Genomic DNA, 27,127 nt, shown 5'->3' with positions numbered 1-27,127 from the left:
CGCAGCCCGCCCTACCCAACCGCAACCCACCGTAACCCACCCTACCTCATCCTACTCTGCCATATCCTGCCCTACCTCGTCGTATCCTGCCTTAGCCCACTGCACTCTGCCCAACCCCACTGTACCTTGCCATACTCCACTGTACCCCGGCCTACCCACAGTACCCCGATCTACTCTGCCACATCTCGCCCTACCCCATCGTACCCCACCCTACCTCATCCTACTCCTCCACATCCTGTCCTACCCCATCATACGCCACCGTACCCCGTTGTTTCCCATCCTCAACCACTGTACCTTGCCTTACCTCAAAGTACCCCGTCCTTCATCACATCCTGCCCTACCCTGTCCTATTCCACCACATCCCACCCTACCCCATCGTATCGTGCCTTACTGCACTGTACCCCACCTTATCTCACTGTACCCGCCTTAGCCCACTGCACCCCATCCTATTCTGCCGCATCCCGCCCTACCCACCATACCATGGCACACCCTGCTCTACTCCACCACATCCAGGTCTACCTCACCGTACCCCACCCCAGTCCGCCACATCCCGTCATACCCCATTGTATCCAGGCTTCGCCCATTTTTTCAGCTGATAGAAAATGGCGTGAAGACTCCAAAACTCACAAACTCTGAGTTGCACCGAGATTTAGCAACTTTTCAAAACTTTGTTTTACACCAGAGTTCTGGCATGTATTAGGACCATGGTCCTTTATAACACTGGCGGGAGGATTTATGTGCAGCCGATCACACGCTACCTGATGCCACTGTAGCGCCCCTGAACCCATCAGGGTGCTACAAGGATGCAGGGCCTACCCCTAGGGCCCTGGGAGACCAATGGCGGTAACACCAAAAACCCACATAATCCCAGTTTTCCCCAACAATCCCCCATACAATGGTGCAAAGCTAGAGTCAGACCAATGGATGACCGCCTAGAGGTGGAGCCACTTCAGTCCACAGACTGTGGAGAGTGGTCAGAGAAAGACAGTAGTAGGAGAGTTGTGAAGGTGGAGATGTGTTGACTCGGGTTGACGGTGACCTGGTACCCAGGAGAGTAGTTGCCGGTGGAGTAATCCCAGAACTACGCACCAACGGGGTGCAGGACCCTAGGACAGGAAAGAGCTTCAAGCCGACCTGTTAACACCTGCACAGCAAAGGGGGCCATCAAGGACTTTGCTGACCCTAAAGAATCCGAAGACTCAGTAGCAAAGAGAGAACCGGGGACAGGACCAGAGACTCCAACCCCACAGGGTTCACGCTACCGTCAGGCGGACAGAAGTGGACAAACCACAAAGGGGACCCCCAGTTGTTCTATGCCACAGAGACCCATTAACCAGAGACGGGTGCAGGGGAGGAAGGTACCAGAGAACCAGACTGGCAGTGGGACGAAGGGGACCTGGGGGTGAAACCAGCCGTCCTCGGGCAACCAGTCAACATCTACCAGCAGCGAGTAAAGACCAGTTGCACTATACCTTTGTGTGACCTTCTCCCGACACCCATCACATCACCCATCCTCTGGGGCCTTGGCCCGGCTTGTGGAGGGCTACCATCCAGCCTGCAATTACCACCAGCACCAGTAGTGACATTTTGCAGCGGCAGCTCCATCCGCATATATAGCCGCAACACCGCAAGTGGCGTCACGTATGAACACTAATCCCCTGTAAATGCACCCCCATTACAAAAAGGGCTCAGGACACGGAACCGGGCAACGGCCACCACAGTGACATTCCCAAGTTATACACCGCCCGGGACCGAGTACCCCATATCCGTGTGTGAGACACCACCACATGAGGAGAATCTGCTTGTATTTGTCAGCATGAGAGGGGCATAATGTGGGGTACACTCAGGTGGGCGAGGAGGGTTATAATGTGTGGGCGCACTGAGGCGAGGGGTATATCGTGCGGAGGCACTGGGGTGGAGAAGTGTAATGTGGGGTACACGGGGGGAGGGGTGTAGTGTGGGGTATACTGGGGTGGAGGGGTGTAATGGGTACACTGGGGGGAGGGGTGTAGTGTGGGGTACACTGGGGTGGAGGGGTGTAATGTGGGGTACACTGAGGTGGAGGGGTGTAGTGTGGGGTACACTGGGGTGGAGGGGTGTAATGTGGGGTACACGGGGGGAGGGGTGTAATGTGCGGGTACACTCGGGGGGAAGGGTGTAATGTGCGGGTATATTGGGGGGAGGGGTGTAGTGTGGGGTACACTCGGGGGGAGGGGTGTAATGTGCGGGTACACTCGGGGGGGAGGGGTGTAGTGTGGGGTACACTCGGGGGGAGGGGTGTAGTGTGGGGTACACTCGGGGGGAGGGGTGTAGTGTGGGGTAGACTGGGGGGAAGGGGTGTACTGTGGGGTACACTCGGGGTGAGGGGTGTAGTGTGGGGTACACTCGGGGGGAGGAGTGTAATGTGCGGGTACACTGGGGGGAGGGGTGTAGTGTGGTCTACACTCGAGGGGAGGGGTGTAGTGTGGGGTACACTCGGGGGGAGGGGTGTAGTGTGGTCTACACTCGGGGGGAGGGGTGTAGTGTGGGGTACACTCGGGGGGAGGGGTGTAGTGTGGTCTACACTCGGGGGAGGGGTATAGTGTGGGGTACACTGGGGGGGAGGGGTGTAGTGTGTGGTACACTGGGGGAGGGGTGTAGTGTGGGTTACACTGGGGTGGAGGGGTGTACTGTGTGGTACACTGGGGGGAGGGGTGTAGAGTGGGGTACACTGGGGGGAGGGGTGTACTGTGTGGTACACTGGGGGGAGGGGTGTACTGTGTGGTACACTGGGGGGAGGGGTGTAGTGTGGGGTACACTGGGGGGAGGGGTGTAGTGTGGGGTACACTGGGGTGGAGGGGTGTAATGTGGGGTACACTGGGGGAGGGGTATAGTGTGGGGTACACTGGGGGGGAGGGGTGTACTGTGTGGTACACTGGGGGGAGGGGTGTACTGTGTGGTACACTGGGGGGAGGGGTGTAGAGTGGGGTACACTGGGGGGAGGGGTGTACTGTGTGGTACACTGGGGGGAGGGGTGTAGAGTGGGGTACACTGGGGGGAGGGGTGTACTGTGTGGTACACTGGGGGGAGGGGTGTACTGTGTGGTACACTGGGGGGAGGGGTGTAGTGTGGGGTACACTGGGGGGAGGGGTGTAGTGTGGGGTACACTGGGGTGGAGGGGTGTAATGTGGGGTACACTGGGGGAGGGGTATAGTGTGGGGTACACTGGGGGGAGGGGTGTAGTGTGGGGTACACTCGGGGGATGGATATAGTGTGTGGTACACTGGGGGGAGGGGTGTACTGTGTGGTACACTGGGGGGAGGGGTGTAGTGTGGGGTACACTGGGGTGGAGGGGTGTAATGTGGGGTACACTGGGGGAGGGGTATAGTGTGGGGTACACTGGGGGGGAGGGGTGTAGAGTGGGTTACACTGGGGTGGAGGGGTGTACTGTGTGGTACACTGGGGGGAGGGGTGTACTGTGTGGTACACTGGGGGGAGGGGTGTAGAGTGGGGTACACTGGGGGGAGGGGTGTACTGTGTGGTACACTGGGGGGAGGGGTGTACTGTGTGGTACACTGGGGGGAGGGGTGTAGTGTGGGGTACACTGGGGGGAGGGGTGTAGTGTGGGGTACACTGGGGTGGAGGGGTGTAATGTGGGGTACACTGGGGGAGGGGTATAGTCTGGGGTACACTGGGGGGAGGGGTGTGGTGTGGGGTACACTCGGGGGATGGATATAGTGTGTGGTACACTGGGGGGAGGGGTGTACTGTGTGGTACACTGGGGGGAGGGGTGTAGTGTGGGGTACACTGGGGGGAGGGGTGTAGTGTGGGGTACACTGGGGTGGAGGGGTGTAATGTGGGGTACACTGGGGGAGGGGTATAGTGTGGGGTACACTGGGGGGGAGGGGTGTAGTGTGTGGTACACTGGGGGAGGGGTGTAGTGTGGGGTACACTGGGGGGAGGGGTGTACTGTGTGGTACACTGGGGGGGAGGGGTGTAATGTGGGGTACACTGGGGTGGAGGGGTGTACTGTGTGGTACACTGGGGGGAGGGGTGTAGAGTGGGGTACACTGGGGGGAGGGGTGTAGAGTGGGGTACACTGGGGGGAGGGGTGTACTGTGTGGTACACTGGGGGGAGGGGTGTACTGTGTGGTACACTGGGGGGAGGGGTGTAGTGTGGGGTACACTGGGGGGAGGGGTGTAGTGTGGGGTACACTGGGGTGGAGGGGTGTAATGTGGGGTACACTGGGGGAGGGGTATAGTGTGTGGTACACTGGGGGGAGGGGTGTACTGTGTGGTACACTGGGGGGAGGGGTGTAGTGTGGGGTACACTGGGGGGAGGGGTGTAGTGTGGGGTACACTGGGGTGGAGGGGTGTAATGTGGGGTACACTGGGGGAGGGGTATAGTGTGGGGTACACTGGGGGGGAGGGGTGTAGTGTGTGGTACACTGGGGGAGGGGTGTAGTGTGGGGTACACTGGGGGGAGGGGTGTACTGTGTGGTACACTGGGGGGGAGGGGTGTAGTGTGTGGTACACTGGGGGAGGGGTGTAGTGTGGGGTACACTGGGGGGAGGGGTGTAGTGTGGTCTACACTCGAGGGGAGGGGTGTAGTGTGGGGTACACTGGGGGGAGGGGTGTAGTGTGGGGTACACTCGGCTTGTACACACTTCTGTCCTGTGACACAGACTCTGCTAAACCCCTGGACTCGGACTTTGTCACTTCATCATAACTTTTTAACTTTCCGCTTTTCCCTCCTCTGGACTACACCTCCCAGGAGGCCTTGCGGCAGAGCACGTGACGCGCCGGCTGCTGTGCGGCTCCTCTGACTCCTCCGGCTCCGCTGCCCGGTAGGTGACGTCACTTTCCCGCAGCTCCCGGGCCCCTGCCCCATCCCCCACCTCCAGCCTGGTGTATCTCAGTCAGGCATAGTCAGTGCTGCGCCCCCTGCTGGTGCCCTGCTGCCACTGTGCCGATCCGGAGCCTAGGAAAGCTGAGTGGTTCCTGGCTTCCTCCGTGCACACAGGGTGTCCTGGCGGCGGCCATATGATGTTAGAGTGACAGACCCTCAGCTGTGAGGATATTGTGTCCCTCTCCAGCCTCTACATGTGCACAATATTCTCATTCACTGACAGCAGCAGAGATCCTGACCATGGAGGGAACGAAAAAACCACAGAGGCGACCGAGAGACCGCAAACACTACCACTGCACTACACACCTCACACACACCACACATCACTGATCCTGTGCTATACTCCAGAGCTGCACTCACTATTCTGCTGGTGCAGTCACTGTGTACATACATTACATTACTGATCCTGAGTTACATCCTGTATTATACTCCAGAGCTGCACTCACTATTCTGCTGGTGCAGTCACTGTGTACATACACTACATTACTGATCCTGAGTTACATCCTGTATTATACTCCAGAGCTGCACTCACTATTCTGCTGGTGCAGTCACTGTGTACATACATTACATTACTGATCCTGAGTTACATCCTGTATTATACTCCAGAGCTGCACTCACTATTCTGCTGGTGCAGTCACTGTGTACATACACTACATTACTGATCCTGAGTTACATCCTGTATTATACTCCAGAGCTGCACTCACTATTCTGCTGGTGCAGTCACTGTGTACATACACTACATTACTGATCCTGAGTTACATCCTGTATTATACTCCAGAGCTGCACTCACTATTCTGCTGGTGCAGTCACTGTGTACATACATTACATTACTGATCCTGAGTTACCTCCTGTATTATACTCCAGAGCTGCACTCACTATTCTGCTGGTGGAGTCACTGTGTACATACATTACATTACTGATCCTGAGTTACCTCCTGTATTATACTCCAGAGCTGCACTCACTATTCTGCTGGTGCAGTCACTGTGTACATACATTACATTACTGATCCTGAGTTACCTCCTGTATTATACTCCAGAGCTGCACTCACTATTCTGCTGGTGCAGTCACTGTGTACATACATTACATTACTGATCCTGAGTTACCTCCTGTATTATACTCCAGAGCTGCACTCACTATTCTGCTGGTGCAGTCACTGTGTACATACATTACATTACTGATCCTGAGTTACCTCCTGTATTATACTCCAGAGCTGCACTCACTATTCTGTTGGTGCAGTCACTGTGTACATACATTACTGATCCTGAGTTACCTCCTGTATTATACTCCAGAGCTGCACTCACTATTCTGCTGGTGGAGTCACTGTGTACATACATTACATTACTGATCCTGAGTTACCTCCTGTATTATACTCCAGAGCTGCACTCACTATTCTGCTGGTGCAGTCACTGTGCACATACATTACATTACTGATCCTGAGTTACCTCCTGAATTATACTCCAGAGCTGCACTCACTATTCTGCTGGTGCAGTCACTGTGTACATACATTACATTACTGATCCTGAGTTACCTCCTGTATTATACTCCAGAGCTGCACTCACTATTCTGCTGCTGCAGTCACTGTGCACATACATTACTGATCCCGAGTTACCTCCTGTATTATACTCCAGAGCTGCACTCACTATTCTGCTGGTGCAGTCACTGTGTACATACATTACTGATCCTGAGTTACCTCCTGTATTATCCTTCAGAGCTGCACTCACTATTCTGCTGGTGCAGTCACTGTGTACATACATTACATTACTGATCCTGAGTTACCTCCTGTATTATACTCCAGAGCTGCACTCACTATTCTGCTGGTGCAGTCACTGTGTACATACATTACATTACTGATCCTGAGTTACCTCCTGTATTATCCTTCAGAGCTGCACTCACTATTCTGCTGGTGCAGTCACTGTGTACATACATTACATTACTGATCCTGAGTTACCTCCTGTATTATCCTTCAGAGCTGCACTCACTATTCTGCTGGTGCAGTCACTATGTACATACATTACATTACTGATCCTGAGTTACCTCCTGTATTATCCTTCAGAGCTGCACTCACTATTCTGCTGGTGCAGTCACTGTGTACATACATTACATTACTGATCCTCAGTTACCTCCTGTATTATACTCCAGAGCTGCACTCACTATTCTGCTGCTGCAGTCACTGTGCACATACATTACATTACTGATCCTCAGTTACCTACTGTATTATACTCCAGAGCTGCACTCACTATTCTGCTGGTGCAGTCACTGTGTACATACATTACATTACTGATCCTGAGTTACCTCCTGTATTATACTCCAGAGCTGCACTCACTATTCTGCTGGTGCAGTCACTGTGTACATACATTACATTACTGATCCTGAGTTACCTCCTGTATTATACTCCAGAGCTGCACTCACTATTCTGTTGGTGCAGTCACTGTGTACATACATTACTGATCCTGAGTTACCTCCTGTATTATACTCCAGAGCTGCACTCACTATTCTGCTGGTGGAGTCACTGTGTACATACATTACATTACTGATCCTGAGTTACCTCCTGTATTATACTCCAGAGCTGCACTCACTATTCTGCTGGTGCAGTCACTGTGCACATACATTACATTACTGATCCTGAGTTACCTCCTGAATTATACTCCAGAGCTGCACTCACTATTCTGCTGGTGCAGTCACTGTGTACATACATTACATTACTGATCCTGAGTTACCTCCTGTATTATACTCCAGAGCTGCACTCACTATTCTGCTGCTGCAGTCACTGTGTACATACATTGCATTACTGATCCTGAGTTACCTCCTGTATTATGCTCCAGAGCTGCACTCACTATTCTGCTGGTGCAGTCACTGTGCACATACATTACATTACTGATCCCGAGTTACCTCCTGTATTATACTCCAGAGCTGCACTCACTATTCTGCTGGTGCAGTCACTGTGTACATACATTACTGATCCTGAGTTACCTCCTGTATTATCCTTCAGAGCTGCACTCACTATTCTGCTGGTGCAGTCACTGTGTACATACATTACATTACTGATCCTGAGTTACCTCCTGTATTATACTCCAGAGCTGCACTCACTATTCTGCTGGTGCAGTCACTGTGTACATACATTACATTACTGATCCTGAGTTACCTCCTGTATTATCCTTCAGAGCTGCACTCACTATTCTGCTGGTGCAGTCACTGTGTACATACATTGCATTACTGATCCTGAGTTACCTCCTGTATTATCCTTCAGAGCTGCACTCACTATTCTGCTGGTGCAGTCACTATGTACATACATTACATTACTGATCCTGAGTTACCTCCTGTATTATCTTTCAGAGCTGCACTCACTATTCTGCTGGTGCAGTCACTGTGTACATACATTACATTACTGATCCTCAGTTACCTCCTGTATTATACTCCAGAGCTGCACTCACTATTCTGCTGCTGCAGTCACTGTGCACATACATTACATTACTGATCCTCAGTTACCTACTGTATTATACTCCAGAGCTGCACTCACTATTCTGCTGGTGCAGTCACTGTGTACATACATTACATTACTGATCCTCAGTTACCTCCTGTATTATACTCCAGAGCTGCACTCACTATTCTGCTGGTGCAGTCACTGTGTACATACATTACATTACTGATCCTGAGTTACCTCCTGTATTATACTCCAGAGCTGCACTCACTATTCTGCTGGTGCAGTCACTGTGTACATATATTACATTACTGATCCTGAGTTACCTCCTGTATTATACTCCAGAGCTGCAAGAAATGCTGCAGATTCATTATGAGGATTCACATTGTAATACATGTGGTGACTGTTCCTGCAGAGCTGCGGTCATTAAGACTGAATAACAACATTATTAACCAATCAGTCCCAAAAATACACGAGATTTTAGGAGCCCAACAGCAAAAGAGCGGAAATCCCACCTCTGCACTCTGTAAGGAAGAAGTGAGAAATAGAGCGAACAACACTCAATAAGTTACCGCAGGCGCAAAGGTCAACGTCTCCAGAATCACGAGTGCTGCAGCTCACACAGCGTAAGTATATACTGCGGGGAGACTGTATATATACCAGGAAAACACTGCACTGCTAATACTGTGGGGACAGTATTATATCAGTTATATTCTTGTACATAGGGGGCAGTATTATAGTAGCTATATTCTTGTACATAGGGGCAGTATTATAGTAGTTATATTCTTGTACATAGGAGCAGTATTATAGCAGTTATATTCTTGTACATAGGGGCAGTATTATAGTAGTTATATTCTTGTACATAGGGGCAGTATTATAGTAGTTATATTCTTGTACATAGGGGCAGTATTATAGTAGTTATATTCTTGTACATAGGAGCAGTATTATAGTAGTTATATTCTTGTACATAGGGGCAGTATTATAGTAGTTATATTCTTGTACATAGGGGCAGTATTATAGTAGTTATATTCTTGTACATAGGGGCAGTATTATAGTAGTTATATTCTTGTACATAGGGGCAGTATTATAGTAGATATATTCTTGTACATAGGAGCAGTATTATAGTAGTTATATTCTTGTACATAGGGAGCAGTATTATAGTAGATATATTCTTGTACATAGGAGCAGTATTATAGTAGTTATATTCTTGTACATAGGGGCAGTATTATAGTAGTTATATTCTTGTACATAGGGGCAGTATTATAGTAGTTATATTCTTGTACATAGGGGCAGTATTATAGTAGTTATATTCTTGTACATAGGGGCAGTATTATAGTAGTTATATTCTTGTACATAGGGGCAGTATTATAGTAGTTATATTCTTGTACATAGGGGCAGTATTATAGTAGTTATATTCTTGTACATAGGGGCAGTATTATAGTAGTTATATTCTTGTACATAGGGGCAGTATTATAGTAGTTATATTCTTGTACATAGGGGCAGTATTATAGTAGTTATATTCTTGTACATAGGGGCAGTATTATAGTAGTTATATTCTTGTACATAGGAGCAGTATTATAGTAGTTATATTCTTGTACATAGGAGCAGTATTATAGTATTTATATTCTTGTACATAGGGGCAGTATTATAGTAGTTATATTCTTGTACATAGGGGCAGTATTATAGTAGTTATATTCTTGTACATAGGGGCAGTATTATAGTAGTTATATTCTTGTACATAGGAGCAGTATTATAGTAGTTATATTCTTGTACATAGGAGCAGTATTATAGTAGTTATATTCTTCTACATAGGGGCAGTATTATAGTAGTTATATTCTTGTACATAGGAGCAGTATTATAGTAGTTATATTCTTGTACATAGGAGCAGTATTATAGTAGTTATATTCTTGTATATAGGGAGCAGTATTATAGTAGTTATATTCTTGTACATAGGGGCAGTATTATAGTAGTTATATTCTTGTACATAGGGGCAGTATTATAGTAGTTATATTCTTGTACATAGGGGCAGTATTATAGTAGTTATATTCTTGTACATAGGGGCAGTATTATAGTAGTTATATTCTTGTACATAGGGGCAGTATTATAGTAGTTATATTCTTGTACATAGGGGGCAGTATTATAGTAGTTATATTCTTGTATATAGGGGCAGTATTATAGTAGTTATATTCTTGTACATAGGAGCAGTATTATAGTAGTTATATTCTTGCATATAGGGGCAGTATTATAGTAGTTATATTCTTGTACATAGGGGCAGTATTATAGTAGTTATATTCTTGTACATAGGGGGCAGTATTATAGTAGTTATATTCTTGTACATAGGGGCAGTATTATAGTAGTTATATTCTTGTACATAGGGGCAGTATTATAGTAGTTATATTCTTGTACATAGGGGCAGTATTATAGTAGTTATATTCTTGTACATAGGGGCAGTATTATAGTAGTTATATTCTTGTACATAGGGGCAGTATTATAGTAGTTATATTCTTGTACATGGGGGCAGTATTATAGTAGTTATATTCTTGTACATAGGGGCAGTATTATAGTAGTTATATTCTTGTACATAGGGGGCAGTATTATAGTAGTTATATTCTTGTATATAGGGGCAGTATTATAGTAGTTATATTCTTGTACATAGGGGCAGTATTATAGTAGTTATATTCTTGTACATAGGGGGCAGTATTATAGTAGTTATATTCTTGTACATAGGGGCAGTATTATAGTAGTTATATTCTTGTACATAGGGGCAGTATTATAGTAGTTATATTCTTGTACATAGGGGCAGTATTATAGTAGTTATATTCTTGTACATAGGGGGCAGTATTATAGTAGTTATATTCTTGTATATAGGGGCAGTGTTATAGTAGTTATATTCTTGTACATAGGGGGCAGTATTATAGTAGTTATATTCTTGTACATAGGGGCAGTATTATAGTAGTTATATTCTTGTACATAGGGGCAGTATTATAGTAGTTATATTCTTGTACATAGGGGGCAGTATTATAGTAGTTATATTCTTGTATATAGGGGCAGTGTTATAGTAGTTATATTCTTGTACATAGGGGCAGTATTATAGTAGTTATATTCTTGTACATAGGGGCAGTATTATAGTAGTTATATTCTTGTACATAGGGGCAGTATTATAGTAGTTATATTCTTGTACATAGGGGCAGTATTATAGTAGTTATATTCTTGTACATAGGGGGCAGTATTATAGTAGTTATATTCTTGTATATAGGGGCAGTGTTATAGTAGTTATATTCTTGTACATAGGGGCAGTATTATAGTAGTTATATTCTTGCATATAGGGGCAGTATTATAGTAGTCTTCTTATTTAGTTACCCCTTGTGTTTGTGTTTTGCAGCATTTTATGTCACTATGGCCTCCGGCAGGCTTCGTGTGGCAGTGATTGGGGCTGGATCTGCTGGGCTTTGCAGTGCGCGTCATATTCTTTCAAGACCCTTAACATTTGAGCCTCCCGTGGTGTATGAGACGACGGGCCAAGTGGGGGGAACTTGGGTTTACATAGAAGCCCCAGGAGATGGGCCCCATACACATTCCAGTATGTACAGGGATCTGAAGTAAGTCCTATGTAATAGTAGCTCGCAGTTTACCTTCCATTGTCCTTGGTATAGGACTGAGAGACGTGAGACCTTTCTTCCATTTTCCGCGTCCGTCGGTCTTTCGTGTCTTTCTGATGTTCTCTGGTCGTACGGGTCGTTTTATTTCTGGGATTTTCTTTGCTTTATATCTTTATCCTGAAATCCAATCTGAATGTATTATGGCTTTCCACCTTATTTGTATTTGGTCATCAGATGTTTGTTAGGATTTATCATTCTTTTTTTTTTTTTTTCTTTTTTCTTAAAGGGATTTTCCACTAAATTTTTTGTTGTTGTTTTAAAAAGCTTATCTAGTTTAAAAAAATGAAAAATAGAAAAAAATATATATATTAACCTTTATGGGTTTCCTAAAGCTTTGATTCTGATGTTTATGTGATCCTCCGTGGTCCTTACTTCCTGGTCCCATACTTGTATACAGGAAATAGCTCGACCAATCACTGTTTGCAGAGGAGTCCCGCCTCTTCCTGTAATTGGCTGATTTAGCGGTAACTGCTACATCCTGGTCCCATACTTGTGGACAAGAAATAGCTTGGCCAATCACTGTTTGCAGAGGAGTCCCGCCTCTTCCTGTAGTTAGCTGATTTAGCTGTAACTGCTACTTCCCGGTCCCATACTTGTGGACAAGAAATAGCTTGGCCAATCACTGTTTGCAGAGGAGTCCCACCTCTTCCTGTAATTGGCTAATTTAGCTGTAACTGCTACTTCCTGGTCCCATACTTGTAGACAAGAAATAGCTCGGCCAATCACTGTTTGCAGAGGAGTCCCGCCTCTTCCTGTAATTGGCTGATTGAGCTCTAACTGCTACTTCCTGTGTGGTAAACGAGGACCAGGAGGAAGGGACCATCGATGGTCCTGTAGGTATCGGCTGACGCTTATTATGTGTGTATATATTTTCAATCCCTCGCTACCGTAGGACAAATCTTCCCAAAGAGATCATGGAATTCCCGGACTTTCCCTTTGATCGCTCCCTGCCGTCCTTCATCCATCACTCAGAAGTGCTGAAATACCTGGAGGCATACACCGATAACTTTTGCATCCGACCCCACATCAAGGTGAGACCGGGCCGGGAGCAGAACCTCCGTCGTAGGTCTGGACGTGTAGACATAGCGTGACATGGGGGTATCTTTATTATTCAAAAGACCACCTTACAAGCAAGGCATCATGGGAATCATTATGCAAATTAACTCTTAAACTTTCTTAATTCGAGAAACTGGGCACCTGTCACAGAGAGATTTTCGCAAACTTTGTTGATAGTCATGGCAGCCCCGGGTTCTGTTCAGACTACAGATTCTGCCACTCCCCTGGAGAGCTCCTCTGGTGTCTGCCATCTACCCAGGCAGATTTGAGCGCCAACCTGCTGAGTGCTAATTCAGAGATAGGCCAGCAGGGGTTAATCTCTGCTAGTCTGCTTGTTAGTCTCCTTTGATCACATGTTGTAGGGGAGCCAATCACAGCTGCTCCCCTCCTATATATGCTGGCTGCATCCTTCCACCTATGCCGGCTATAGCTTATCTTAGTCTGGATCACGACAGCTCCCCAGACTAACTATCTGGATATATCTTTTCATATGTGAGGCCATATGGCACATTTTGAATAAAATTATTTTCTAGTAAGGCTGCCCCAAAGAGATTTGTGGTGACGTGGCGGGGGAGCTCAAGAAATTGCAATTTTTTTGCCAAAAATCTCAAATTTTAAAATAGTACAGTTTGGAATTTTTATCTTATAATACATGCCATTTTTGAGTTGAGCTGGCTTTTTTATGCTATGTGGTGTGTTACCTGTTTATGTGTGCGGTTCTGGAATTAACCCTTGTTGCCTTTTTGTTGCTACCCTCCTGCTCTTGTTTTTCTCCTTAGTCTTTCTTTGACTATTAAGCAGGGTGTCAGAGTGTTGATTTTCCCTTGTCTGTCCTTATGTGTTTTCCATCTTGCTCCTGCCCCGATTTTCCCTTTGGAGAGAGGGGGGTATTAGAGTAGTGTTTCTCAGGAGTATAGAAAGGCACGGGACTCTGGCGTCTCCACCATTAGGAGTAATCTGGAGGTGAGGAATGGCTTAGCTTGTTTCTGTAGAGAGAAATAATGTAAAGCTTTTATGATCAGTTATAGACACTCGCCCCCATCCTCTTGCATTTTGCAGTTTAACACTCGGGTCGTGTCCGTCTACCCTGTGATTGGAGGCCATGAGGTTTCCTGGCGGGTGATTGCCAGAAATCAAGAAGAAGAAAAGTTGGAAAAATTTGATGCGGTCATGGTCTGTGTGGGGTGAGTGCCGCGCCCGTCATCTCAGTCCAAAAACTCCTCTCTGCTTTTTCTAAATCACTCTGAATTTCCTTCTTCTACAACTTTAGTCACTAGTTACCAGTACTGAGCACCTGAGCATGGTAGTGCCCGCTCATCACTAGTTACCAGTACTGAGCACTCGAGCATGGTAGTGCCCGCTCATCACTAGTTACCAGTACTGAGCACCCGAGCATGGTAGTGCCCGCTCATCACTAGTTACCAGTACTGAGCACCTGAGCATGGTAGTGCCCGCTCATCACTAGTTACCAGTACTGAGCACCCGAGCATGGTAGTGCCCGCTCATCACTAGTTACCAGTACTGAGCACCTGAGCACTGTAGTGCCCGCTCATCACTAGTTACCAGTACTGAGCACCTGAGCATGGTAGTGCCCGCTCATCACTAGTTATCAGTACTGAGCACCTGAGCATGGTAGTGCCCGCTCATCACTAGTTACCAGTACTGAGCACCTGAGCATGGTAGTGCCCGCTCATCACTAGTTACCAGTACTGAGCACCCGAGCATGGTAGTGCACGCTCATCACTAGTTACCAGTACTGAGCACCCGAGCATGGTAGTGCCCGCTCATCACTAGTTACCAGTACTGAGCACCTGAGCATGGTAGTGCCCGCTCATCACTAGTTACCAGTACTGAGCACCCGAGCATGGTAGTGCCCGCTCATCACTAGTTACCAGTACTGAGCACCTGAGCATGGTAGTGCCCGCTCATCACTAGTTACCAGTACTGAGCACCTGAGCATGGTAGTGCCCGCTCATCACTAGTTATCAGTACTGAGCACCTGAGCATGGTAGTGCCCGCTCATCACTAGTTACCAGTACTGAGCACCTGAGCATGGTAGTGCCCGCTCATCACTAGTTACCAGTACTGAGCACCCGAGCATGGTAGTGCCCACTCATCACTAGTTACCAGTACTGAGCACCCGAGCATGGTAGTGCCCGCTCATCACTAGTTACCAGTACTGAGCACCCGAGCATGGTAGTGCCCGCTCATCACTAGTTACCAGTACTGAGCACCTGAGCATGGTAGTGCCCACTCATCACTAGTTACCAGTACTGAGCACCTGAGCATGGTAGTGCCCGCTCATCACTAGTTATCAGTACTGAGCACCCGAGCATGGTAGTGCCCACTCATCACTAGTTACCAGTACTGAGCACCTGAGCATGGTAGTGCCCGCTCATCACTAGTTATCAGTACTGAGCACCCGAGCATGGTAGTGCCCGCTCATCACTAGTTACCAGTACTGAGCACCGAGCATGGTAGTGCCCGCTCATCACTAGTTACCAGTACTGAGCACCCGAGCATGGTAGTGCCCGCTCATCACTAGTTACCAGTACTGAGCACCCGAGCATGGTAGTGCCCGCTCATCACTAGTTACCAGTACTGAGCACCTGAGCATGGTAGTGCCCGCTCATCACATACCCCGTGAGGTTCAGCTGATTTTCCTCAGTTGGGGTTGGTCTCCGGGGAAATACTATAGTTCATCAGTAGAAGTTCTGCCATGTTTGTCCCACTTGAGCTCCTCTTTATATTCTTGATCTCATATCTGTGCGTTTTCTCTCTAATTTCTGAGGCCGCCGTGTGTGACGTTGTGTCTCTTTCTCTACAGACATTACTCTCATCCCTACGTCCCTGAGATCGAAGGACTACGGGACTTTCAAGGTGAGAAATAGAGAAGAAGAAGTAAGGAAACCTTTCTCCATGAGAGTGTTCCTTGATAGGAATATCCTGACCCTTGATTGACTGTATGGAGTCTCCCATGGCTTCTTAGTTCTTCTCATGCTACCCTTCCATTTCTAAATTCCTGTAGCCACCACTAGAGGGAGCTCACTGCTTATCATTAGTAAACCCTTTACGATATCCGCCGCACATGAAGCCGGTGTATGGAGCAGGGTCGCGGCTGTGTGTTACAATTAAGACTGGCCGCTAACGGTCGTGGGAGGAGCAGAGTTCGTCCCGCGATTGTTAACCAGTTAAATCCCGCTGTCAACCTATGACCTATATAGCACAATTGATCAGATGATCGCGGATTATAGTCACCTAAGGGGACTATTAAAAACAGTAAAAAGTTTAAACAAAAAAAAGTTTTAAAAAAATATAACAGTTCAAATCATTTAAACACTGTAAAGAAAAAAATTCAAAAATCCCAAAATTGAATTTTTTTTGTAACTGCAATACTACAAATAAATGGTGTAAAGAGCAATCAAAACGTCATATATATCCCCAATAGGTATCACTAAAAACGATGCCTCACCCCTCAGAAAATAAACCATCGGCTCTGTTGATTTGGAAAATTAAAACGTTACGGGTGTTGGACAATGGCGATTCAGCCCCGGAATTTATTTTTGCAAATTTCTCATTTTTTTTTTTTTTTTACTACTAAAATAATTTAAAAACTGGACGTTTGGTATCGCTGTGATCGTACTGATGAGGAGAATGATGATGAGAAGTAATTTTTACCACAAAAAGGACACTGTAATAGCAATTCCCCCAAAAAATGTCAGAATTCGGGGGGAGGGGGGGGGGTTTCACAATTTCTCTATTTTTGTTATGTTTTTTCATTTTTTAGTGCCCCATATAGTCAAATTAATGGCGTCATTCAAAAGTACATCTCGTCCAACAAAAAACAAGCCATCATACGGCTATATTGAAAGAAAAATAAAAAAGTTACGGCTCTGGGAAGAAGGGGAGGAAAAAACAAAAACTGGCCACATGGTAAAAAGGTTAATCCAGTATGCACTCAGCTCTTTAACTCCCTCTAGTGGTAGCTACTGGTAGAGAGAATGTTATAATAATTCTTTTTACACGGGATTTGGACTCTGTATAGGAAAAATGAAGCTCCAAACAGTAAATATATATATATATATATATATATATATATATAAAATATATAAAGCTGAATGTGTGTATGTATGTGTGTGTGTATGTCCGGGATTGGCATCTGCACTGTCGCAGCTACAGCCACAAAATTTTGCACACTCACACTTCTGGACCCCGAGAGCGTCATAGGCTATGTTTTGAGGGGAAATTTTAACCCCGCGCTTTACAGTTATTCACCAAAAAACCTGCCTCCTTTAAAGCGAATGGAGCTGGGAGCCACAGTGCAGCCAGAACTTCAGAAGAATGCGCAGCCACGCCCTTATATGGAATGTTGGCGTGTCACAATGCAGTCAGGGAAAGAGACAGACACAGACAGGGGAAGAGGCAGACACAAAGAGACAGACACAGACAAAGAGACAGACTGACAGGGAAAGAGACAGACAGGGAAAGAGAGAGACAGGTTAAGAGACAGACACAGACAGGTAAAGAGACAGACACAGACAAAGAGACAGACACAGGGAAACAGACAGGGTAAGAGACAGACAAAGACAGGTAAAGAAACAGACAAAGAGACAGACAAAGGGAAAGAGACAGACAAAGGGAAAGAGACAGACACAGGGAAAGAGACAGACAAAGTGAAAGAGACAGACAAAGGGAAAGAGACAGACAGGGAAAGAGACAGACAGGGAAAGAGACAGACAGGGAAAGAGACAGACATACAGGGAAAGAGACAGACATACAGGGAAAGAGACAGACATACAGGGAAAGAGATAGATAGACAGACAGGGAAAGAGATAGATAGACAGACAGGGAAAGAGATAGATAGACAGACAGGGAAAGAGATAGATAGACAGACAGGGAAAGAGATTGAGACAGACAGGGAAAGAGATAGATAGACAGACAGGGAAAGAGATAGATAGACAGACAGGGAAAGAGATAGATAGACAGACAGGGAAAGAGATTGAGACAGACAGAGAAAGAGACAGTCAGAGACAGACAGGGAAGGAGACAGGCAGGCAGACAAAGAGATAGCGAGAGAGACAGAGAGATATATACAGAGGGGGAGACAGACATAGAATGGGAGAGAAACAGAGAGACAGTTACTATCCCGGGCGTTAATATATTCTATTTATACATTCTATCCCGGGAATGTTAATACGTTCTATCTTGTTAACAACAGTTATTAAACCGGGCGAAGCCGGGTAGTACAGCTAGTGTATATATATATATATAAAACAACATAAACATTGTAATGTAAGACGGGAGTTACACTGAGTGGATATTTTTTTGTTTTGTTTGCAGGCCAAGTGTTACACAGCCATTTCTACCGCTATCCGGAGGGCTTCTCTTCACGTTCCGTAGTCCTTTTGGGCTGCGGACCTTCAGGTGTAGACATCGCCATGGAGCTTTCTCCACATGTCGAGCAGGTCTTTTTGAGCCATCGCGGCCCTCCCCTAACGTGGACCCCACCGGAAAATGTCTCAATGGTGCCTCCAGTGGTCAGTGCTGCTCCTAATGCCCTAGTATGTGAGGATGGAAGGAAGATCCAGGCAGATACTTTGATTTTCTGCACTGGTTACACGTACCACTACCCGTTCTTTGCGTCTGAGACAAGACATAGCAATGTCTTCGACTGGGGATTTTTGGAGGATGAAGATGTAGAAAATCCAGATCTAGGGAAGGGTCACCTACCGCCACTATATAAATGCCTTATCCATGCCCGATACCCCACCCTGGGCTTCATTGGGGCCTGTAAAATTGTGGTCCCATTCCCTCTTGTTCACTGCCAGGCCCAATTTTTCCTGTTAGCGCTGGAGGGTAAATGCCCGTTGCCCCCTCCAGAGCAGATGCTTTCTGAGTCCCGCCAAGAGCTAATAAAGCACCGAGCTTCGGGGTTACCGCTCAAGTATCTGTACCGCCTTGGACAGAACCAGTGGGAATATAACCAGTGGCTGGCGGACACCGCAGGCCTTGAGCCTCTGGCCCCGGTGCTGAGAAAGTTGTATGAGGCGACTCGCAATTTCCGAGGAGCTGACCCTCTAGTGTATCGAAAAATCAACTTCAAGATCCTGAATAGAGAAGAGTTTGAGATAAAGAAAGAGGCCGAGGTGTAGACCCAGTAGGAAATGACCATCTTCAATCAACCGTTCACCGTCCATAGGATCAAGCCAATATGGCAGCTACGGGACACCGGGGGACAAGGCCTGGCTGTAGGCCTGAGCCTTCTCAATGGTTGGCGTAGCCCTACACAAGACAATAGCTCTTCATAGGAAACATGCCAGTCCTGTGGATGGTACAAAGGCCAAATGTGAGGTACAGCCTCTAGGAACGCCCTCGAAGAAACTAACAAAATTCTGACTGCCAGCTGGTGACACTAGAGGGAGCTCAATGAACAAAAATGTATACAGCTCCTAATATTAGTGGGGTGCAGTGTGGCCTGTAATAGTGGGTACACTGTTCTGTTATAGTGGGTATGTTCTGTAAGAGTGGGGTATGGTATGTCTAATAGTGGGGTACATCATGTTTTGAAGTAGTCAGGTATGATACGTTCTGTAAAGGGGTACACTGTTCTGTAATAGTTGGGTACGGCATGTTTTGTAATAGTGGGTCACATGTACGGTATGTTCTGTATTACTGGGGTACACTGTATTCAGTAATAATGGGGCAAGGTTTGTTCTGTAATAGTGGGGTATAATATATTTAATTGGGTGCAATATATCCAATTGTAGGATACGGTATGTTCTTTAATCATGGGGTACTCTATTCTGTAATAATGGGGTACATCATATTTTAGAATAGTGGGGTACAGTATGTTCTCTAACAGTGGGGTACACTTTTCTGTAATTGTGGGGTATGTTATGTTCTGTAATAGCGGTATTGCACAGAGGGTCTGGGGCCCATAGGGGTATGAGAGAGAGTTTCCTTGTACAGCGAGGATAGAGTTGTGAGAAATGTTACCCGACTGGGGAAGATTAGTGAAAGACAGGTTTGCCTAGCATGGAAAGTGGGAGCTCTAAGGCTCGCCTAGCGTGGAAACCGAGATTACTATGACTTGCTTAGAAGGGAGACTCGGATTACTAAGGCTTGCCTAGAAGAGAGACTCAGGTTACTAAGGCTTGCCTAGAAGAGAGACTCAGATTACTAAGGCTTGCCTAGAAGAGAGACTCAGATTACTAAGGCTTGCCTAGAAGAGAGACTCAGATTACTAAGGCTTGCCTAGAAGAGAGACTCAGATTACTAAGGCTTGCCTAGAAGAGAGACTCAGATTACTGAGGCTTGCCTAGAACTGAGACTGAGATTACTAAGGCTTGCCTAGAAGAGAGACTCAGATTACTAAGGCTTGCCTAGAAGGGAGACTGAGATTACTAAGGCTTGCCTAGAAGAGAGACTCAGATTACTAACGCTTGCCTAGAAGAGAGACTCAGATTACCAAGGCTTGCCTAGAAGGGAGACTCAGATTACTAAGGCTTGCCTAGAAGAGAGGCTCAGATTACTAAGGCTTGCCTAGAAGAGAGGCCCAGATTACTAAGGCTTGCCTAGAAGAGAGACTCAGATTACTAAGGCTTGCCTAGAAGAGAGACTCAGATTACTAAGGCTTGCCTAGAAGGGAGATTCAGATTACTAAGGCTTGCCTAGAAGAGAGACTCAGATTACTAAGGATTGCCTAGAAGAGAGACTCAGATTACTAAGGCTTGCCTAGAAGAGAGACTCAGATTACTAAGGATTGCCTAGAAGGGAGACTCAGATTACTAAGGCTTGCCTAGAAGGGAGATTCAGATTACTAAGGCTTGCCTAGAAGGAAGACTCAGATTACTAAGGCTTGCCTAGAAGGGAGACTGAGATTACTAAGGCTTGCCTAGAAGAGAGACTCCGATTACTAAGGCTTGCCTAGAAGGGAGATTCAGATTACTAAGGCTTGCCTAGAAGGGAGACTCAGATTACTAAGGCTTGCCTAGAAGGGAGATTCAGATTACTAAGGCTTGCCTAGAAGGAAGACTCAGATTACTAAGGCTTGCCTAGAAGGGAGACTGAGATTACTAAGGCTTGCCTAGAAGAGAGACTCCGATTACTAAGGCTTGCCTAGAAGGGAGATTCAGATTACTAAGGCTTGCCTAGAAGGAAGACTCAGATTACTAAGGCTTGCCTAGAAGGGAGACTCAGATTACTAAGGCTTGCCTAGAAGGGAGACTCGGATTACTAAGGCTTGCCTAGAAAAGAGACTCAGATTACTAAGGTTTGCCTAGAAGAGATACTCAGATTACTAAGGCTTGCCTAGAAGGGAGACTCGGATTACTAAGGCTTGCCTAGAAGGGAGACTGAGAAAACTAGGCCTTACTTAGCAGCGTTACTGAGAGTAGCTGTTAGAACAATAGCGATTGTGCCATAGCACTTTTCAACATGGTGTCCTTAAAAATAAAAGTATCATTATAATTCCACATGAGTGAAATATCTCTTATGATGTGCCTTCAATAAATAACTGCCTTCCACACACAGTGTCCTTCTCCATATTTTGCCTCTCCATAATATCCCCACACTCTGCCCCTCTCCATAATATTCCCAAATACTGCCTCTCTCCATAATATCCCCCCACACTGCCCTTCTCTATAATTTTTCCCTCACTGCCCCTCTCCATAATGTCCTCCCCACACTGCACCTCTCCATAATATTTCTCCCAGTGTCCCTCACCGTAATATCCTCCAAATTGCCCTTCACCATAATTTCTCCCCACACTGCCCATCTCCGTAATTTTTTTCCACACTGCACCTCTCAGTAACATCCCCCCAAACTGCACCTCTCCATAATATCCCCCATATTGCCACTCTCCATAATATCCTCCCACTCAGCCTCTCTCCATAATATTCCCTCACACTACCCCTCTCCATAATATTCCCCCACTCAGCCCTACATCGTAATAATCTCCTACACTGCCCCTTTCCATAATATCCCCCCACACTACACCTGTTTTTAGCTATTTGCCTGAGTGCCTACATTTTTTTTCTTTTTTTGTATCCCCCACACTGCCCCTTCCCATAATATCCCCTCACACTGCTCTCCTCCATAATTTTCTTCCACACTGCCCCTCTCCATAATCTTCCCCCACTCTATACCTCGCCATACTATCTCCCCTCACTGGCTTTATCCATAATATTCTCCTCACACTGCCCTTCTCCATAATTTTTTTTCCCCCCACACTAAACCTCTCAGTAATATCCCCTCAAACTAAACCTCTCTATATTATTTCCCCTAGTGCCCCTCTTCAGAATATCCTCCACATTGACCCTCTCCAAAATATCCCTCCACACTGCCCCTCTCCATAATATCCCCTCGCTCAGCCCCTCACCATAACATTCTCCCACACTGCCCCTTTCCATAATATCCCCGCACACAGCCCTTCTCTATAGTATCCCCCACGGCATCTCTCCATATTCCCACTTCACACTGCCCTTCTTCATAATATTCCCCACACTGCCCCTCTTCATATTATTCCACACTGCCCTTTTTCATAATTTTTCCCCATATATAAGATTGCGTCCTCTAGCACAATTGTCACCCAGTTTTCTTCAAGACACAAAACATATGCTGAATATATATTAACACGTATCAAATGGGAAGAAACATTCAGCTGGTTAACTTGTGACATCCAAAGTTTATACACATCAATAACACATGAATTAGCGCTACATGCTGTAAAGACCCAACTTTTTAAATATAGTAATTATTCTATGGCATTACAAAACTATATTGTAGAAGTTACACATTTCTTATTGAAAAATAATTTCTTTACTTTTTTGTGAGAATTTTATATACAAACACACGGCTGCTCAATGGGCGCTAGATTGTCACCATCCCTTGCCAACATTTTTATGTCCTGGTGGGAAGAAGAATATCTTTTCTCTGAATTAAATCCATTTTCCTCAGATTTTTTTTATATTTAAGGTATATTGATGATGTAATAATTATATGGAACGGTACTAAAAGGAACATCGAAAAATTCATTTTTTTACATTAATAAGGCTGTTTTCACACTGCGTTTTTTTAACATGCGTCCTGAACGTTTTTATAACGCAAAAACGGATCCAGTGCAAATGCGGTTTCATTTCAATGCATTTGCAATGGACTCGCGTTAACATGCGTTCACATGCGTTTGCGTGCGTTATAGTGAGGATCTAGCGACTTGCAGTTTTTTAACTTTTTTCAAAAACGCTACTTGTAGCGTTTTTGAGCTGTGTCCAAATACTGCAAATTGCTGGATCCTGACTATACTGCACGCAAACGCAGGTGAACGCTGGCATGCTGATAGGCAGGATCCTGCTTGGCCAGAAAACAGCCTGGCGTGATCACAGTCTCTCTCCCCTCTCCTCTCTTCTCCCCTCATCTCTCCTCTCTTTGCCTCTCTCCTCTCTCCTCTCTTTGCCTCTCTCCTCTCTTCTCTGCTCTCTTCTCTCTGCTCTCTCCTCTCTTCTCCTTTCTCCTCTCTTCTCTCTTCTCTTTCCTCTCTTCTCTCTGCTCTCTCCTCTCTTCTCCCTGATCTCTCCTCTCTTCTCTCTTCTCCTCTCTCCTCTTTACTATCTTCTGTCTCCTCTCTTCTCCTCTCTCCTCTTCTCTCTCCTCTCTTCTCCTCTCCTCTCTCCTCCTCTCCTCTCTTCTCCTCTCCTCTCTTCTCTCTTCTCTTTCTTCTCTTCTCCCTGATCTCTCCTCTCTCCTCTCCTTTCTCCTCTTTGCTCTCTCCTCCTCTCCTCTCTTCTCTCCTCTCTTCTCCTCTCTTCTCTTCTCCTCTCTTCTCCTCTCTTCTCTCTCATCCTCTCTCCTCCTCCTCTCTCCTCCTCTCTCCCCCTCTCTCCCCCTCTCTCCCCCTCTCTCCCCCTCTCTCCTCCTCTCTCCTTCTCTCTTCTCCTCTCTCCTCTCTTTTGCCCCCAGCTGTGTCTGAATTTCCAGTCTGTCACGTTCAGTTCCCCTCACTCCCGATCACATGACTCCAATGCCTGCCCATAAACTTCCAGTGACAGGATCCTGTAAAGTAACACATGCGGTTGCATGCATTTCTCTTTGCAAAAACAGGATCCGCTTTTGCAGCAAAAAAAGTTCATGACGCGTGTTAAAAAAACGTAGTGTGAAAGCCGCCTAACAATCCCTGCAATTCGTTCTTTACATACCAGTATAATATTCAAGAAATTCCATTTTTGGACGTCAACCTACAATCTAATTCACACACAAAACAGTTGAATGCGATATCTACAGAAAACCGACGGCAGGAAATTCATTGCTGTTCGCAACCAGTTGCCGCCTAACACATGTAATAGACAAGATTCCTACAGGAGAATCTGTAAGAGCACAAAGGTGTTGAACCTCTCAAAATACATACGAGAAACAATGTGGAATAATCGAGAATTGTTTCAGAAAACGAGGATATTCAGATAAGGTTCTAGATAGAGCAAAATAGACAATAACAATAGAGAACACTGCCTGAAACCCAAAAATAGAATGACCCACATTATTCCAGCTGATGAATCACCAGTGGTCTTTTCCACTAAATTCAGTAGCGACTATTATCAAATAGTTAAAATTATAAAAAAAAATCTTTCCAATAATATTTATTGATGAAGATTTAAAAAAGATCTTGAAAAATGGAGTAAAATTCGTATCAAAGAGAAACAACACCATTCCCCAAGTGATCATACCAACAGAAGGACTAATATGGAAAATACATCTAATTGGTTGCCAACCACAGGTTCTTACCGATGCCGCCAGAAAAATTGTGGACTTTGTAAAGTTATGTTAAACACCACTAAAACCATATCTACAGTATCAAAAAATAAATACAAGATCCGGTCACTGATTAATTGTGGTTCAACCAATGTAGTTTACGCTATAACTTTTACAACATGTCAAATCCAATATGTTGGAAGTACTTCACGTACTTTAAGAAGAAGGATATCAGAACATGTGTATGATATTAACAATACCACCAGTCGCAGCCTTTTAGGCGCGTGCAAACATTTTTTGTACCTACATGCAGGTAGTGTTGAAACATTAAGGGTTAACGTGGTGGAGAAAGTTAGTGATACCTAAAGGAGGTGGCAATATAGCAGAAGTATTACAACGCCGAGAGGCTAAATGGATATTTATGCTTGAAACAAAAATGCCGAAAGGAATGAATGTGAGAAATTAACTTTTAAATATATTATAAATTATCGGCTTGATTTGTTCTATCCCCGCCTTTAGGTCACGTGACTTTCTGAGGTCGGTTTTGTTTACCTCATTTCCTGTCTGTCTTTCCTAATCTGAATTTGTTTAGTATTGCGGTATAGTTCTAGATTAAGGACTCTATCAGTCCGAAACGCGTCATATGCCGTTATGCCCACACAGAAATAATTTTTTAACTTTTGTTTAATAAGTGGATACATTTTAAAGAAAAAAATTTCGGGAACTTGATGCTGGATTTTTCTTTCTCATGCCCTTCTCTAAAGTATCCCCCACAGCATCTCTCCATAATATTCCCACTCCACATTGCCCTTCTTCATAATATCCCCCACACTGCCCCTCTTCATATTATCCCACACTGCTCTTCTTCAGAATTTTTCCCCTACACTACCCTTTTCCATAATATCCCCACACTGCACCTTTCCATAATATTCTACCAGTGCCACTCTCCATAATATCCCCATACTCATCCCCTCTCAATTATATCCCCCCACACTGCAGTTCTCCATAGTATTCTCCCAGTCACTTTCTCCATAGTATCCTCCATAGTATCCTCCTGACCCTATCCATAATATCCCCCCTACACTGCCCTCCTCCATAATTTTTCCCCCACACTGCCCTTCTCCATAATCTTCCCCCACACTGCCCTTCTCCATAATCTTCCCCCACACTACACCTCTCCATAATATTGCTGCCGGTGCCCTCTCCATAATATACCCCCACACTGCCCTTCTCCATTATTTTCCCCCCACACTACACCTCTCAGTAATATCTCCCTCAAACTGCACCTTTCCATATTATTCCCCCTAGTACCGCTCTCCATAATATCCCACATGCTTCCCCTCTCCATAATATCCCTCCACACTGCCCCTCTCCATAATATCCCCCCACTGCACCTTTCCATAATATTCCATCAGTGCCACTCTCCATAATGTCCCCCCACTCAGCCCCTCATCATATTCACCCACACTGCCCCTCTTCATAAAATCCCCCCACACTTCCCTTTTCCATAATATATCCCCCATAGCACCTCTCCATAATATTCCCCCCACATTGCCCCTCTCCATAATATCCCCCACACTGCCCCTCTCCATAATATCCCCCACACTGCACCTTGCCATATCCTCCCACTCTGCCCTTCTCCATAATTTTTCTCCCATACTGCCCCTCTTCATATCCCTCACACTGCAGCTTTCCATAATATTCCCCAAGTGCCTTTCTCCTTAGTATCCCCCACACTGCCCTTCTTCCTAATATCCGCCGATTCAGCCCCTCAACATAATATCCCAACACAGCACCTCTCTATAATATTCGCCCACTCTGCTCCTTATCTCATAATTATGCCATCACGGATCTATTACATTCCCTCGCAGTAACAGCCCCCCCCCCTCACCTCTACAGTATATAATCTGTTATTCAGTCTTTAGCTTATACATAGAGAGAGTGCTTACCCTTGCCTGACATGTCCGGTGCATCCACAGTACCTCCGTGGTGACGGCAGCGTGTAATGACCTCATGACGCTGCTGCTTATCGGTGCAGGGAACTGATGAGTGCTCTTGCCAGCGTTGAAGTGTTCAAATGTATTCACGACAAGTAACTTGTTTTATTTTTATATTTTTAAATAAATAGTACACTTGAAAATAAGAAATGATGTAATATATCTTATCAGAGAAATCTGCTAAAATCTGTATTCTGCTTTAGTGCCTGTATTGCGGATTGTATTATCACAACCCATTTTTGTAATAATAATAGTTTATATAAAAATGTGTAAAATAGTAATAATTTATATAAAAACAATAATAAACAAAGACATTTATCACTATTTTTCCCTCTTATTATTATTATTATTATTATTGCCAATACCT

General features: G+C 45.7%; 1 protein-coding gene across 1 annotated transcript; it reads left to right on the top strand.

Annotated features, from left to right (window-relative positions):
• Positions 1-4,772: 4,772 nt before the first annotated feature.
• On the top strand, positions 4,773-27,066 carry LOC142304378 (uncharacterized). Its single transcript, XM_075346688.1, has 7 exons — positions 4,773-4,826; positions 8,652-8,932; positions 11,689-11,905; positions 12,858-12,996; positions 14,081-14,205; positions 15,849-15,901; positions 18,362-27,066. The coding sequence occupies exons 3-7, from the start codon at positions 11,703-11,705 to the stop codon at positions 19,171-19,173; spliced, it is 1,332 nt and encodes a 443-aa protein (XP_075202803.1). The 5' UTR covers positions 4,773-4,826; positions 8,652-8,932; positions 11,689-11,702; the 3' UTR covers positions 19,174-27,066.
• Positions 27,067-27,127: the final 61 nt, after the last annotated feature.

The sequence above is a fragment of the Anomaloglossus baeobatrachus genome, chromosome 4, assembly GCF_048569485.1.
Source record: "Anomaloglossus baeobatrachus isolate aAnoBae1 chromosome 4, aAnoBae1.hap1, whole genome shotgun sequence".
Lineage (NCBI taxonomy): Eukaryota > Metazoa > Chordata > Amphibia > Anura > Aromobatidae > Anomaloglossus > Anomaloglossus baeobatrachus.
The sequence above is the reverse complement of the archived record's forward strand: the minus strand, read 5'-3'. Positions and strand labels throughout refer to the sequence as shown.

Excerpts from the sequence above, each read along its gene's own strand:
- LOC142304378 (XM_075346688.1), top strand. The coding sequence starts at position 11,703 with ATGGCCTCCGGCAGGCTTCGTGTGGCAGTGATTGGGGCTGGATCTGCT. Across the intron at positions 12,997-14,080 it reads GCATCCGACCCCACATCAAG|TTTAACACTCGGGTCGTGTC; the intron begins GTGAGACCGGGC and ends TGCATTTTGCAG. Across the intron at positions 14,206-15,848 it reads GCGGTCATGGTCTGTGTGGG|ACATTACTCTCATCCCTACG; the intron begins GTGAGTGCCGCG and ends CTTTCTCTACAG.